Here is a 13437-nt window from a genome sequence, read left to right on the forward strand (position 1 = left end):
AGAGACGGGGTTTCACCATGTTGACCAGGATGGTCTCGATCTCTTGACCTTGTGATCCACCCGCCTCGGCCTCCCAAAGTGCTGGGATTACAGGCGTGAGCCACCGCGCCCGGCCCGTGAATAGACTTTTTGTAATCTAGGGAATATCCTAATTCCTCCTGTGTCTTTGGGGATAGCTTTGCCACTTAAAGGATTCCTGGTTGGCATTCCTTTTCTTTGAACATTTTGAATATGCTCCCCCACTGCTTTCTGTCTTCCATAGTTTCTGATGAGATATCAGCTGTTAATTTATTGAGTATTGTATGTGATGTGTTGCTTCTATCTTGCTGCTGGTAGGACACTCTCCTTGTCTTTTTTTCTTTCATTAGCTTGATTAGGTCGGTCTAGGTAGGAATCTCTTTGAGTTTATTCTACTTAGAATTTATTGAATTTCTTGGATTTCTAGATTAATGTTTTTTATAAAATTTAGGGGAGTTTTCAGTTATTATTTCTACAAACCTTTCTGCACCTTGTTCTTTCCTTGTATTCCCATTATGTTTGTGGTGGCACACTCAGTGGTGTTCCACATGTCTCTTGAGTTCTCCCCACTCTTTTTTTCGTTTTCTCAGGCTGGATAATCTTAATTGATCGATCTTCAAATTAACTCTTTTGTCTTATTGAATGTGTGGTGGTCCACCCATTAGTGAAGCTTTATTACAGTCATTGTACTTTTTCTCTTCAGAATTATTTGGTATGTTGTAGAGTGTGGTGTCTGACACAGGAAATAAAATAATTTTTTTTGGCTTATTTCTGTGGACATGTTCTTTGAGATGATACTCTTTTTTTCTTTCTTTCTTTCTTTCTTTTTTTTTTTTTAAAGATGGGGTTTCACCATGTTGGTCAGGCTGGTCTTGAGCTCCCGACCTCAGGTGGTCCGCCCGCCTTGGCCTACAAAGCGCTTGGATTACAGGCGTGAGCCACCATGCCCGGCTGAGATATTATTCTTGTGCTTCCCTTCAGTTCAGTTATTTTGATCTTGAACAGATTTTCTTAAACCTAATCCTGGGAATCAATAATTAGTTTTTGCTCTGGGAGAGTCTTACATGTGCTTTGGTGTGCACACCCTTAGCGCTAAGCCTGGCAGTTAACAGCCACCTTAGTCTTTACTTCCAAAGTTTTTCTTTACCGATTTTTAGTTAGCCTGTGGTTTGCTCCAACTATAATAGTCTTCCACCTCAGCCAGGCAGAAAGTTTAATACAACTACGTTTAAATGTTTTTTGCAAACACCTCATGAGGAAAAGGTTTTTGTTTGGGTCAGTTTTTAGGTCAAAGGAAGACAGCCTTGTCATTGTGTTCTCACATTGACTTCTATACAGGTGAAATAATGACAAATTCACTGAGAAAGAGGCTTTGAAGATGTTTTAACCCCGTTTTGACTCACCTCTCAGGCTGCTGGTTTCCATTGTGATTGAGGGCTGTCAGCTTCTAAGCTTTCTGTGGAGCTGGAGATGGGAATAGGGCAAATTAATTATCTAGAAAGCTCTGTAGTCTCTTGAATAAAAATTCCCCAGTTGTGTCTGGGCGTAGTGGGTCTTACCTGTAATCCCAGCACTTTGGGAGGCCAAAGCAGGCGGATCGCCTGAGGTGAGGAGTTCAGGACCAGCCTGACCAACATGGAGAAACCCTGTCTCTACTAAAAATACAAAATTACCCAGGTGCGGTGGCAAATGCCTGTAATCCCAGCTACTCTGAAGGCTGAGGCAGGAGAATTGCTTGAACCCGGGAGGCAGAGGTTGTGGTGAGCCAAGATTATTGCACTACTGCACTCCAGCCTAGGCAACAAGAGCAAACCTCCGTCCCAAAAAAAAAATTCCCCTGTTGTTACAAGCCTTTGTTTAATTTCCAAATTTCTGAAAAAGTTGGACGCTATTTTCTAGTTGCTTTCATGAAGGGAAGAATATTTGAAAGTCAGTCCATCCCCTGTTGTTTTGTCTTATGAGAATGTATTGTTTTTAAATTTTGAAACATCATAAAATGAAAACATGTAATTCTACTGTGCAACATACACTGTTAGATGACTGATCTTTTTGAAGCTACCCTTGTCTTCTTCCCTAGCTTTTGGATTTTATAGTTTATTTCCTTGCTTTTTAAAAAATTTGAACATCATTATCACTAAACAAGTAGTTGTTTTAACCAAGGGTGATTTTGCTTCCTCAGTCTTTTGATTTTGTTTCTTTCTTTGCTTATTATTATTATTATTATTATTTTTTTTTTTTTTGAGATGATGTCTTGCTCTCTTGCCTCTGAGTAGGTGGGATTACAGGCGCACACCATCATGCATGCCTTTTTTAAAAAAAATTTTTTATGGAGATTGGGCTTTACCATGTTGTCCAGGGTGGTCTTGAACTCCTGAGCTCAAGTACTCCTCCTGACTTGGCTTCCCAAAGTGCTGGGATTACAGGTATGAGCCACCACACTAAGCCAACATTAGTTCTTTTTATTGTTTTTTTGAGCAGTCTCGTTCTGTTACCCAGATTAGAGTGCAGTGGTGTGATCATGGCTCATTCATGGGCTCAAGCGATCCTCTCACCACTGCATCCTAAAGTGCTGGGATTATAGGCATGAGCCGCCTATACTCAGCATCTTTTTATTTTTTGCCATGAGGTCTTACCGTGTTGTTGAGCAGCCTGAAGTACAGTTTGTGTTCACAGGCACAATCATAGTTCAGTGCAACCTTGAACTCCTGGCTTCAGTCTTTCTGCATGAGTCTTGTGTGTAGGTGGTCCTGTAGTCGCATGCAACCATGCTTGGCTTGATGATCTTTTTGGTTGTCATAATTAGAAATGTGCCTGTGATACCCAGTACTGGCTAAACGTTCCACAATGCACAAGACCGCTTTGTACGACAAATAATGTCCATTCCAAAGCACTCTTCTCTAATAAGCTCTAAGTGTTCTACAGTTTTAAGTTTTAAAGTTTAGCCTTTTAGATTTATATATTTTAATCCATCCACAGTGGAATATTCTGGAAAGTTAATTGCCTGTTAAAATTGCATAAATTATGTTTTTATTGTAAGTGAGAAGGCAGTTTACCTAACTCCTGGGTTTCAATTAATTTCTTTAATTGATCTATTAGCAGTACTTGTCTTGTTGAAAAAGTTAGTAAGATAATGTATCCAAAGTATTTTGAGTCCATACTGATGATAATAAATGCCAGAGAAGGAAAGTCATTTTAATTAATAAATATAGAAGTCATTTTGATGGAATTGTAATCTTTAATGCATGCTAATAGTAATGGGTATATGTTTGAAGAGCTGGATAATTATGTAGTTTCAAAATATCTCCCCACAAATTACGCTGTATTTACAAAGGGGGAAAACAACGTCAGTGAGAAACCTGTCAGATAAAACCATGTTAGTCTATTGATCAAAGTGATCACTAGCTGAAACCTACATCATATGTTTCATAAAATACACTGAGAAGAAAACAATGTAATTTATGTCATAGGATTATAATACCTAATCTGAATTTAGAATACCAGAGAAACTCAGATCAGGGGACATTCTGCAAAACAACGGACTTGTACTCTTTTTTTTTTTTTTTTTTTTTTTTTTTGAGGCAGAGTCTTGCTCTGTTTCCCAGGATGGAATGCAGCGGTGCAAACTTGGCTCACTGCAGCCTCTGTTTCTTCAGTTCAGGCGATTCTCCTGGCTCAGCCTCACGAGTAGCTGGGACTGTCAGCATGCCCCACCACACCTGGCCAATTTTTTGTATTTTGGTAGAAATGGGATCTTACCACGTTGGTTAGGCTACTCTTGAACTCTTGACCTCAAGTGATCCCATCCGCCTCTGCCTCCCACAGCTCTGGGATTACAGTTGTGAGCCACTGCACCTGGCCCTGACTTGTACTTAAAAGAATAAAGTCAAAAACAAAGCAAACAAACCATTAAATTAAAAAGAAACTGTTCCAAAAAGACCAGTGCCATGGGTTAGGAAAACAGGCTATCCAGCAGTAGATGGTAATTACATCATACTGCATTGAATCCAAAACACCTTCAAATGTGTAAGCCACACCAATATTTTATGTCCAATGCAAAAACAAAAAAAGTAATTCCACCAATTGTAATATATGACACATCACCAATGAGACACATGGTTTCAGAAATGTTAAAGTAGAAATAAAACAGTGGGCACAAAATATGGTAAATTAAAATGTCATCTTTACTATTTCGGGATAAATTCTTATTTCTGACACAGTTTCAAACCTTAGAAGTGGCAAGAATAGGCCCTTTCTCTAAGACTGGAGTGCTTTTGGTGTGATCATAGCTCACTATAGCCTTGAAGTCCTGGGCTCAGGCACTCCTCCCAGCTCAGCCTCTCAGCTAGTTAGGACTATAGACATGTGCCACCACACCTGGCTGATTTGTAAAATATTTTGTAGAGATAGATGAAGCCTTGCTGTGTTCACAGGCTGATCTTGAAACACCTTCCTCAAGCAGTCCTCCCACCATCACCTCCCTCCCAAATTGCTGGAGTTATAGGCGTAAGCCACTCTTGCTTCTGAGCTATTATGTAGAGTCTTTTTTTTTTTTTTTTGGAGACGGAGTCTTGCGCTCTTTCGCCCAGGCCGGAGTACAGTGGTTCGATCTTGGCTCACTGCCTCCTCTACCTCCTGCGTTCAAGCGATTCTTCTGCATCAGCCTCCTTGAGTAGCTGGGATTACAGGTGCCTGCCACATGCCTGGCTAATTTTTTAAAATTTTTAATAGAGATGGGTTTCACCATGTTGGCCAGGCTTGTCTTGAACTCCTGACCTCAGGTGATCTGCCTGCCTCAGCCTCCCAAAGTGCTAGGATTATAGGCGTCAGCCACCACGCTTGGCCCATGTAGAGCTTCTAAATACGAAGGATCCCATAGTTGTATGAGGCAATACAGATTGAGTATCCTTTCTATGAAATGCTTGGGGCCAGAAGTGTTTTGGGTTTAATTTTTTTTTTAACTGTTTGCATTATACTTACTTCCTTAGTACACACCTCAAATTCAAAAATCCAAACTCCAAAATGTTCAAAAGAGCATTTCCTTTAAACACTGTCATTGAAAAATTTCAGATTTTCGAGTGTTTGGGATTTAGATTTTTGCTTTTGGGATGCTCAACCTGTAATAGCAACCTAAAACAGGAAAATTGGTTTAATTGTCAAGTGAATATTCATCCTACTTGACATTTGTTTTAGAATATCTGTCACTTCTTCATGTGCATGTTAAAGGTAATTACTGTGCATGGTGTTTTTGTCTGTAACTACACGTAGTATGAAATACTAGTATAAAAATTGCTTACCTTTTGCTTTGATATGTCTGGGTTTTGGCATAATTTTTGACAAAGTGGTTGAAGTTATGGAATGTTTCTTGATTTTCCATTGAAATATTTTGGTTGTACTGTGTACAAGTTCTTTTAGGAGGTGCAGATTAGTTTCAAGAGAAAGCAACACTGGGTGTAGTGTCTGACACCTGTAACCCATCACTTTGGGAGGCCGAGGTGGGCACATCACCTGAGGTCAGGACTTTGAGACTAGCCTGGCCAACATGGTGAAACCCCATCTCTACAAAAACATAAAAATTAGCTGGACTGTTGGCATGCGCCTGTAATCCCATCTACTCGGGAGGCTGAGGCGGGAGAATGTTGAACCTGGGAGGCAGAGGTTGCAGTGAGCCAAGATCGCGCCATTGTGACAGTCTGGGTGACAGAAAAACATTCCATCTCAGAAAAAAGAAAAAAAAAAAAAAGAAAGCCAGTACTCAGAAAATTCTAATGATGACAGATGCAGAGGGATGAGATATGGCAGAAATTTAGCCACATGTTCCATCAAATTTTCTGTCTCTTTTCTTCTTATCTGTTACCCAGGCCAAAGTGCTGCGGTACAGTCATAGCTTATTGCAGCCTTGAACTCCTGGGTTCCAGTGATCCTCCTTCCTCATTCTCCCAAGTAGCTGGGACTATAGGCATATGCCATGGCCCCTGATTAACTTTTTTTTTTTTTTTTGGAGAAGGAGTCTTGCTTTGTCACCCAGGCTGGAGTACAGTGGTGCAATCTTGGCTTACTGCATCCTCTACCTCCCGGGTTCACATGATTCTCCTGCCTCAGCCTCCTGAGTAGCTGGGACTACATGCGTGCACCACCATGCCCGGCTAATTTTTGTATTTTTAGTAGAGATGGGGTTTCACCATGTTAGCCAGGCTGGTCTTGAATGCCTGACATCAGGCAGTCTGCCTGCCTCAGCCTTCCAAAGTGCTGGGATTACAGATGTGAGCCACCACATCTGGTCTCAACTTTTTAATACTTACTGTGAAGATGGAGCCTTGCTATTCTGCCCAGGTTGGCTTTAAACTCCTGGCTCAAGCAGTTCTCCTGCCTCAGCGTCTTAAAGCAATGGGACTGCAGTCATGACCCAGTGTGCCCAAACCCAGCAAAGTTTCTTTTTTAGAAAATCAGATTCATACTCAGAAGGCTGAGGCAGGAGAATTGCTTGAATCCAGGGGGCAGAGGTTGCAGTCAGCCGAGATTGCGCCACTGCACTCCATCCTAAGCGAAAGAGTGAGATTTCGTCTAAAAAAAAAATTAAAAAAGAATAAAAATCTTTTTGGTTTACTTAGATGTTCTGGGGAATAGGAAAACTGATATTTTTCACCTTTTCCCCTCTACTTTAGGAGTGTTTCTCAGGAGTTATCGGAAACTATCCTTACCATGGTAGCCAATTGCAGTAATGTTATGAATAAGGCCAGACAACCACCACCTGGAGTTATGCCAAAAGGACGTCCTCCTAGTGCTAGCAGCTTAGATGCCATTTCTCCTGTTCAGGTAAATGACTTATACATTTGATACATGTTCATTTGCCATAGACTTGGAGTAGAATAAGCTTCTATGTCATTAGTAAATTGTCTGAGTTTATTACATCTTAGATAACTGCATGTCTAGCATCCACTTATTTTAAAGGAGATCTGTAAATAGGCATTATAGTTAAGAATAGATTTTTAATCATCAAATAGAATGTGACTCTAAGAGGAAATATACAAACCAACTTATTTAGGTAAATGAAAAGGGTTTGTTTTTAAAATATGAATTACATAGACTCTTGAGACATAAGCACTGCCTTTGAACCTGATGTGTCTTGTTTGTAGCTTCACGGGCCAAGCAACAGTGCTAGAGCATAACGACTTGTTATAACTGGGGCTCTTCAGCTCTCAACTGAACTGCTCTTTTAAAAACAAGGTACATTTAAGTTACTCCCTGACATCAACCACCCCTTTCTCTCTGGGAGCAACATATTGGCTTCTGTTTTCAGATGCATTGAATGGCAGATTTGGGTTTTAAGGAAAGAAAGAGGCACTTAGTGATTCAGTGACTACCTTATAAAAGGCATTTGCTTTCATTTTCTGTAGCCATGAAGGTATGAAGTAGTGCCACAAACTTAAACCTGGAAGTGCAGTTATTAGATATTTTTAAAACATATATTTTGGTAAATAGCATACCTTGTTTTTGTTTTCAAAATTGGAGCTGATCTTCCCCCACTTCCAAAATCCCCGAATTTTGACTAAGTTTATTTTGACTGGGAGATTTGTTTCTAATTTCTGATACTTCTATTTATGTTTAAACTTACTTAAATTTAGCTTGAGAGGTTGTTTTAAAGTGGCTTATTGGACACTGTGAGGATTTACTAATATATTAACTGTCCCATGTCACTACTAAATGTTTAGTGGTACATTTACAAGGCAGTTCATCTTAAGTATCATTCATTAGGTTTTGTAGCCCTTTTTGTGGCTCTGTTATAGGTTGAGCATCCTTAATCTATAAATCCAAAATGCTCCAAAATCTGAAACTTTTGGAGCACTGACATTACCCACCACAGGTAGAAAATTACATACCTCATCTGATGTTACGTGTTGAGTCAAAACAGTCGTAATTTTGTTTCATGCACAAAATTCTTAAAAATATTGCATAAGATTACATTCTGGTTATGTGTATAAAGGTATATGTGAAACACATGAATTTCATGTTTTGAATCCCATGATGGGATTGTTATGCCTGGTTATGTATATGTAAATATTCCAAAATCCAAAACTGAAAACTTTTCTGGTCTCAAGTATTTTCGATAAGGGATACTCAATCTGTATTTTATCAAAGGCAAACTCTAAACCTAGTCCATATATGACATAGTAAGAAAAGTGACTGACACACTTGACTTGGTAACTGGAATTTAAGTATCATGATTGAGCGGGTGTTAGAATTTGCTATTTAAGAGTATGAAGAGCTGCTGTTAAAGATTGCTTTACCTGTGTCTGCCTTTCCTCGGCGTATGTTTAATACATTTTTATAATGTTTTTCTTTAGATTGACCCTCTTGCTGGAATGACATCTCTTAGTATAGGTGGTTCAGCTGCCCCTCACACCCAGAGTATGCAGGGTTTTCCTCCAAATTTGGGTTCTGCATTCAGTACCCCTCAGTCACCAGCAAAAGCATTTCCACCCCTTTCAACCCCCAATCAGACCACTGCATTCAGTGGTATTGGAGGACTTTCATCACAGCTTCCAGGTAAGGGGGAGGCAAATGAGAGCATGGATTATTCATAAGTTTCAGCATTCCTTAGTGTTTGGTAAAGGGTTTGGAAAGCTGCTTAAATGAAAATGTGAAGCCTGCTTTACTATCCAAAGTTGTAAAAAGAAAAACATATTATCATATTCAATTCAGTCTAATTGGAGTAAAGTAGTAGGATATTTGTAGTTGTAAAGTTAGTTGAATTATTTAGTAAGGATATTATATTAACCAATGATAGTATAAACAGTAACTTGTGTTAATCACATTCTAAAGGGCTTAGATCAAGAACTCATAGCTTTACGAATTACTTCAACTTGGTATGATAAAGGTAGAAACTATTGTACATGTCAGGTTCAGGCATATGTTCTGCCTGCCTTATTGTGTTTCACCAACCTTGAAAATGATAGGACATCTCTAAAACATTTTCAGGTTTTTTTGTTTGCTTGTTTTTTGAGACAGCGTTTTGCTCTTGTTGCCCAGGCTGGAGTGCAGTTGGGCTGTTTCAGCTCACTGCAACCTCTGCCTCCCAGGATCAAGTGACTCTCCTGTCTCAGCCTCCCAAGTAGCTGGGATTACAGTTGCTCACCACCACGTCTTGCTAAGTTTTTGTATTTTTAGTAGAGACTGGGGTTCATCATGTTGGCCAGGCTGGTCTTGAACTCCTGACCTCAGGTGATCACCCATCTCAGCCTCCTAAAGTGCTGGGATTACTGGCATGAGCCACCCCAACTGGCCACATTTTCAGTTTTTCCCCCCAGATATCGTGGCATGTAAGTACATTGAAAGAAAAGCTACATTGTTGTTGTTGTTGTTTGTACCTACATCTTAGCCTCCTTTACCTTTTATGTTGACACCGTAAGTTCAGGTACTAAAACCTAAGGACTTCAGTGTTGTCATGACTCTAATCTAGTTAACATTGCTACTGTATAGTTCTAGCTTTGAAGATTGGTTCATTTAAATAAAGGTTAATGAACTTACTAAGGCCTTCCTAACGAAGCTCTAATTATTTTAAGATTCCATTTGTCAGAGTTGAGAGGAATGAAGAAATCTTGAGACTCATGATAATTAGAAGATAGTACCATGAAATTATCTGATTGGAATCATTGAGAAAAGCCAGCCAGCTCCTTATTTTAACTACCTTGGGTATGGGAGTGTGTGCCTTGAAAATGTATACATTAATTTTTTGCACATTATCAAGAATATAAATATTTCCAGATGCTGAAGAATTTTGGGATTATCCGTTACTACCTAGTTCACAGGCTCTGTAAAATTGAATAGATGTAATAAGAGAATTAACAAAGATTCTGACTTTTGAAATAAGAGTTACTATGACTTCATTTTAAAAGTCAGTCTTATTAATATATGAGATGTGAATAAAATCAAGAATATGAATAATGATAGGATTTCTGGCTGCCTTCGTTTTCTCTAGTAGGTGGTCTTGGCACAGGCAGCCTGACTGGTATAGGAACTGGTGCTCTTGGACTCCCTGCAGTGAATAACGACCCTTTTGTACAGAGGAAACTGGGCACCTCTGGATTGAACCAGCCTACATTCCAGCAGAGTAAGATGAAACCTTGTAAGTCGTAGTGTTGTCTGTGATTGTGAAGTGTGACTGATATAAACTAAAAATGTTTAGTTGTATGTCTCATTTGTGTTAGTATGGCCATATGTTGATGTGCCTCCTATACCAGTGGGAATAAATTAACAAATTTGAATTATTAAAATAAAAGTTAGAGGTATCCCTCCACTGTTGCTGTGGATTCCCAGAAAAAAGTCATGGTTAGTAAGAGGCTGCATCCTGAGGATGTTTATCCTAAAAGTAAGAAGTGGGTATGATAAAGAGAAATTCATGTGTTGTAGGTATACACATGTAACTCTTGTACTTAACTTCAAAGTTTGTTGGTTTTCTTTTTTTTAAAGCAAGTCAGGAATGGCAAGAAAAACTTCGGATTTCTGTCTCCAATTTTTGTTTCACCTCCTTAGTAATTTTTTTTCCTAACTAAACTCATAGAAGTCATCTTTATAAATCCATAGGTATAACAGACCTAAGTCCTTGTCATTGGGACTGCATGGTCATAATATGAGGTTTGAAAGTATTCCAGCTGACTTGATAACGTTAGTATGAAAGGCTTGTCTGAATGTTACGTTTTGTAGCATGCTTTGTGTTCACATCAGTCTCATGCACATGCATGATAATTCTTACATGTTAAATGTGATTTTTATTATAAAGTGATAAAGACTTGTTAACCTCTAATGAGGTTTTATTAAGGGTAAGTGCATTATGAGTTTGAACCAAGTTAACTTTTGTATTATAGTAAGTCCTGATGAAGATAATACTAACGTAGAATTATAGAAGGCACTTTGTTAAAGATCTTTTATGTCTACCCTAGAACACATTAATACTGAAACTCAATACTTTTCCAGTTTTTAAAAATTTTTCTTAAAGTTAGAACTACAGTATTCTCTGGCTTCTCTGTGTTTTATGGGGAAGTAGAGGAAGGGCTTAAATGCTCACTAATTGCTTTTTGTTTCCAACAGCGGACTTGTCTCAGGTGTGGCCAGAAGCAAACCAGCACTTTAGTAAAGAGATAGATGATGAAGCAAACAGCTATTTCCAGCGAATATATAATCATCCACCACATCCAACCATGTCTGTCGATGAGGTGAGTGTCTAGGATGATCTAAATATTTATTGTTTAGACCAGACTCAAATAAACACCCTTTTCAGTTTTTTTCGAAATCCAGCTTAAAGTGTTCTGATGTAGCTGTGTATCTTTTGAAACTTTAATATTTGTCTCAGGCTCGTTTGATAAATATTCTACTTAACAGTCTTTCATCAAGCATATTTGAGAAAGGCTCTTAGTAAGTGTTTCCTTTATGTGTGCATGATTTTTGTCTTGCTTTTCCAGGTATTAGAAATGCTGCAGAGATTTAAAGACTCTACTATAAAGAGAGAACGAGAAGTATTTAACTGTATGCTAAGGAACTTGTTTGAAGAATATCGGTTTTTTCCCCAGTATCCTGATAAAGAGTTACATATAACAGCCTGCCTGTTTGGTGGTATAATTGAAAAAGGACTAGTTACTTACATGGCACTAGGTCTGGCCCTACGATATGTTCTTGAAGCCTTACGCAAGCCTTTTGGATCCAAAATGTATTATTTCGGGATTGCTGCACTAGATAGATTTAAAAACAGGTAAGTGGATGTGTTTCCTGTGAAGAGTCTCTTCCCTCTTCCCTGACCATGCATACAGGGTCTTAACTCTGTCACCTAGGCTGGAGTGCAGTGACGTCATCTCAGCTCACTGTAGCCTTGACCTCCTGGGCTCAAGTGATCCACCCACTTCAGCCTCCTAAGTAGCTGGGACCGTAGGTGCATGCCACCATGCTCAGCCTTTTATATTTTCTGTACAGAGTTTCACCATGTTGCTCAGTTTCTCCCACCTCAGCCTCCAGAAGTGCTAGGATTATAGGTGTGAACCACTGTGCCTGGCCTGAAGCTTCTCTCTCTTTCTTTTTTTTTTTTTTTGGAGACAGAGTCTTGGTGTCTCGCCCAAGCTGGAGTGCAGTGGCGCTATCTGGGCTCATTGCAACCTCCGCCTCCTGATTGTAAGCAATCCTCCTGCCTCAGCCTCCTGAGTAGCTGGGATTACAGGCATGCACCACTGCACCTGGCAACTTTTTGTATTTTTAGTAGAGATGGGGTTTCACCATGTTGGCCAGGCTAGTCTTGAACTCCTGACCTCCAGTGATCCACCTGCCTCAGCCTCCCAGAGTGCTGGGATTACAGGTGTGAGCCACCAGCCTGACCAAAGCCTCTCTTTTTTAATATAAGTAGGAAAACTAAAGTAGAAAGCTTCTCTTTTTTAATATTGGTAGCAAAACTAAAATGAGAACAGATTTTTTGATTGGTTATTTATTGAGATATACTTTGTACAGTAGAAGTTTTCCCTTTTAGGTGTATAGTTCTTTGAATTTTGACATTTATACAGTTGTGTAACTACTACCGCAGTCAAGATAGAATATTTTTGAATCCCTGGCCTCAAGTGATCTTTCTGCCCCAGCCTCCCAAAATGATGGGATTATAGGCATAAACCACCATGCTTGGCTGATGCAGAATATTTTCATCATCCCTTAAGAAGTTTCCTTGTTCCCCTTTGTAGTTAGTCTCCTTCCTGACTTCCAATCTTTGATAATCTCTATAAAGTTTTTCCAGAATGTCTTTTAAACGAAGTCATACAAATATGTAGTTTTTTGAAACTTATGTTACTTCATGTTTCGGTAGTCTTTTTTTTTTTTTTTTTTTTAAATAGCTGCGTAGTAGTCTCTATGGGTTGATTACAAATTATTTTTCCATTCATCTGTTGATGAAAATATGAGTTGTTTCCAGATATCAATGACTCATTTTAATCTACTGTTAAGTAAAATAGAACCTTTAAAAATCAAAGGTAGTGTATTTTCTCATGTAAATCAAGTGAAAATCATAAGTATTTTCTCCCTCTACTTCTGTTTTCTTTCCTTTGACATTTTCTTCAAATAAGTTATTCAAACGACTTTTTCTTCAAATAAGATGGAGAAAATGACCTAGATTAGCATTTGGACAGAAACTTTTTGTTAGTAGTGCTGCTTCTGTTCTGACATGAAATGATGGCAGAATGATTTTATTGGCAGATTGAAGGACTATCCCCAGTATTGTCAGCACTTGGCTTCTATCAGTCACTTTATGCAATTTCCACATCATTTACAGGAGGTAAGTGCCCTCTTTACCTAAAATGCAAATAGCTGTGTAGTATTTGGAGAGTTTAATATTTTGGTTTTTTTTTTCTCCAGACTTGATAGTAATAGCATTAAGATTTCTTTTTTTTTTTTTTT

At 38.8% G+C, this 13437-nt stretch overlaps 1 protein-coding gene and 1 non-coding gene across 2 annotated transcripts in view; both read left to right on the forward strand.

Moving 5' to 3' along the window:
- The window catches only part of CNOT1 (CCR4-NOT transcription complex subunit 1), a 93740-nt gene that overhangs the window by 45431 nt on the left and 34872 nt on the right, over window positions 1–13437 (forward strand). Inside the window, exons 17-22 of the mRNA XM_037729268.1 lie at window positions 6681–6831; window positions 8361–8562; window positions 9995–10141; window positions 11104–11228; window positions 11475–11761; window positions 13237–13315. Of these exons, the coding sequence (XP_037585196.1) occupies window positions 6681–6831; window positions 8361–8562; window positions 9995–10141; window positions 11104–11228; window positions 11475–11761; window positions 13237–13315 (991 nt within the window). The remainder of the gene's footprint in view (window positions 1–6680; window positions 6832–8360; window positions 8563–9994; window positions 10142–11103; window positions 11229–11474; window positions 11762–13236; window positions 13316–13437) is intronic.
- Window positions 7115–7250, forward strand: LOC119467507. The gene has a single exon (XR_005196049.1). It is a non-coding gene; the product is annotated as a small nucleolar RNA SNORA50 (small nucleolar RNA).

Source organism: Cebus imitator, unplaced genomic scaffold (genome assembly GCF_001604975.1).
Source record: "Cebus imitator isolate Cc_AM_T3 unplaced genomic scaffold, Cebus_imitator-1.0 Scaffold297, whole genome shotgun sequence".
Classification (NCBI taxonomy): domain Eukaryota; kingdom Metazoa; phylum Chordata; class Mammalia; order Primates; family Cebidae; genus Cebus; species Cebus imitator.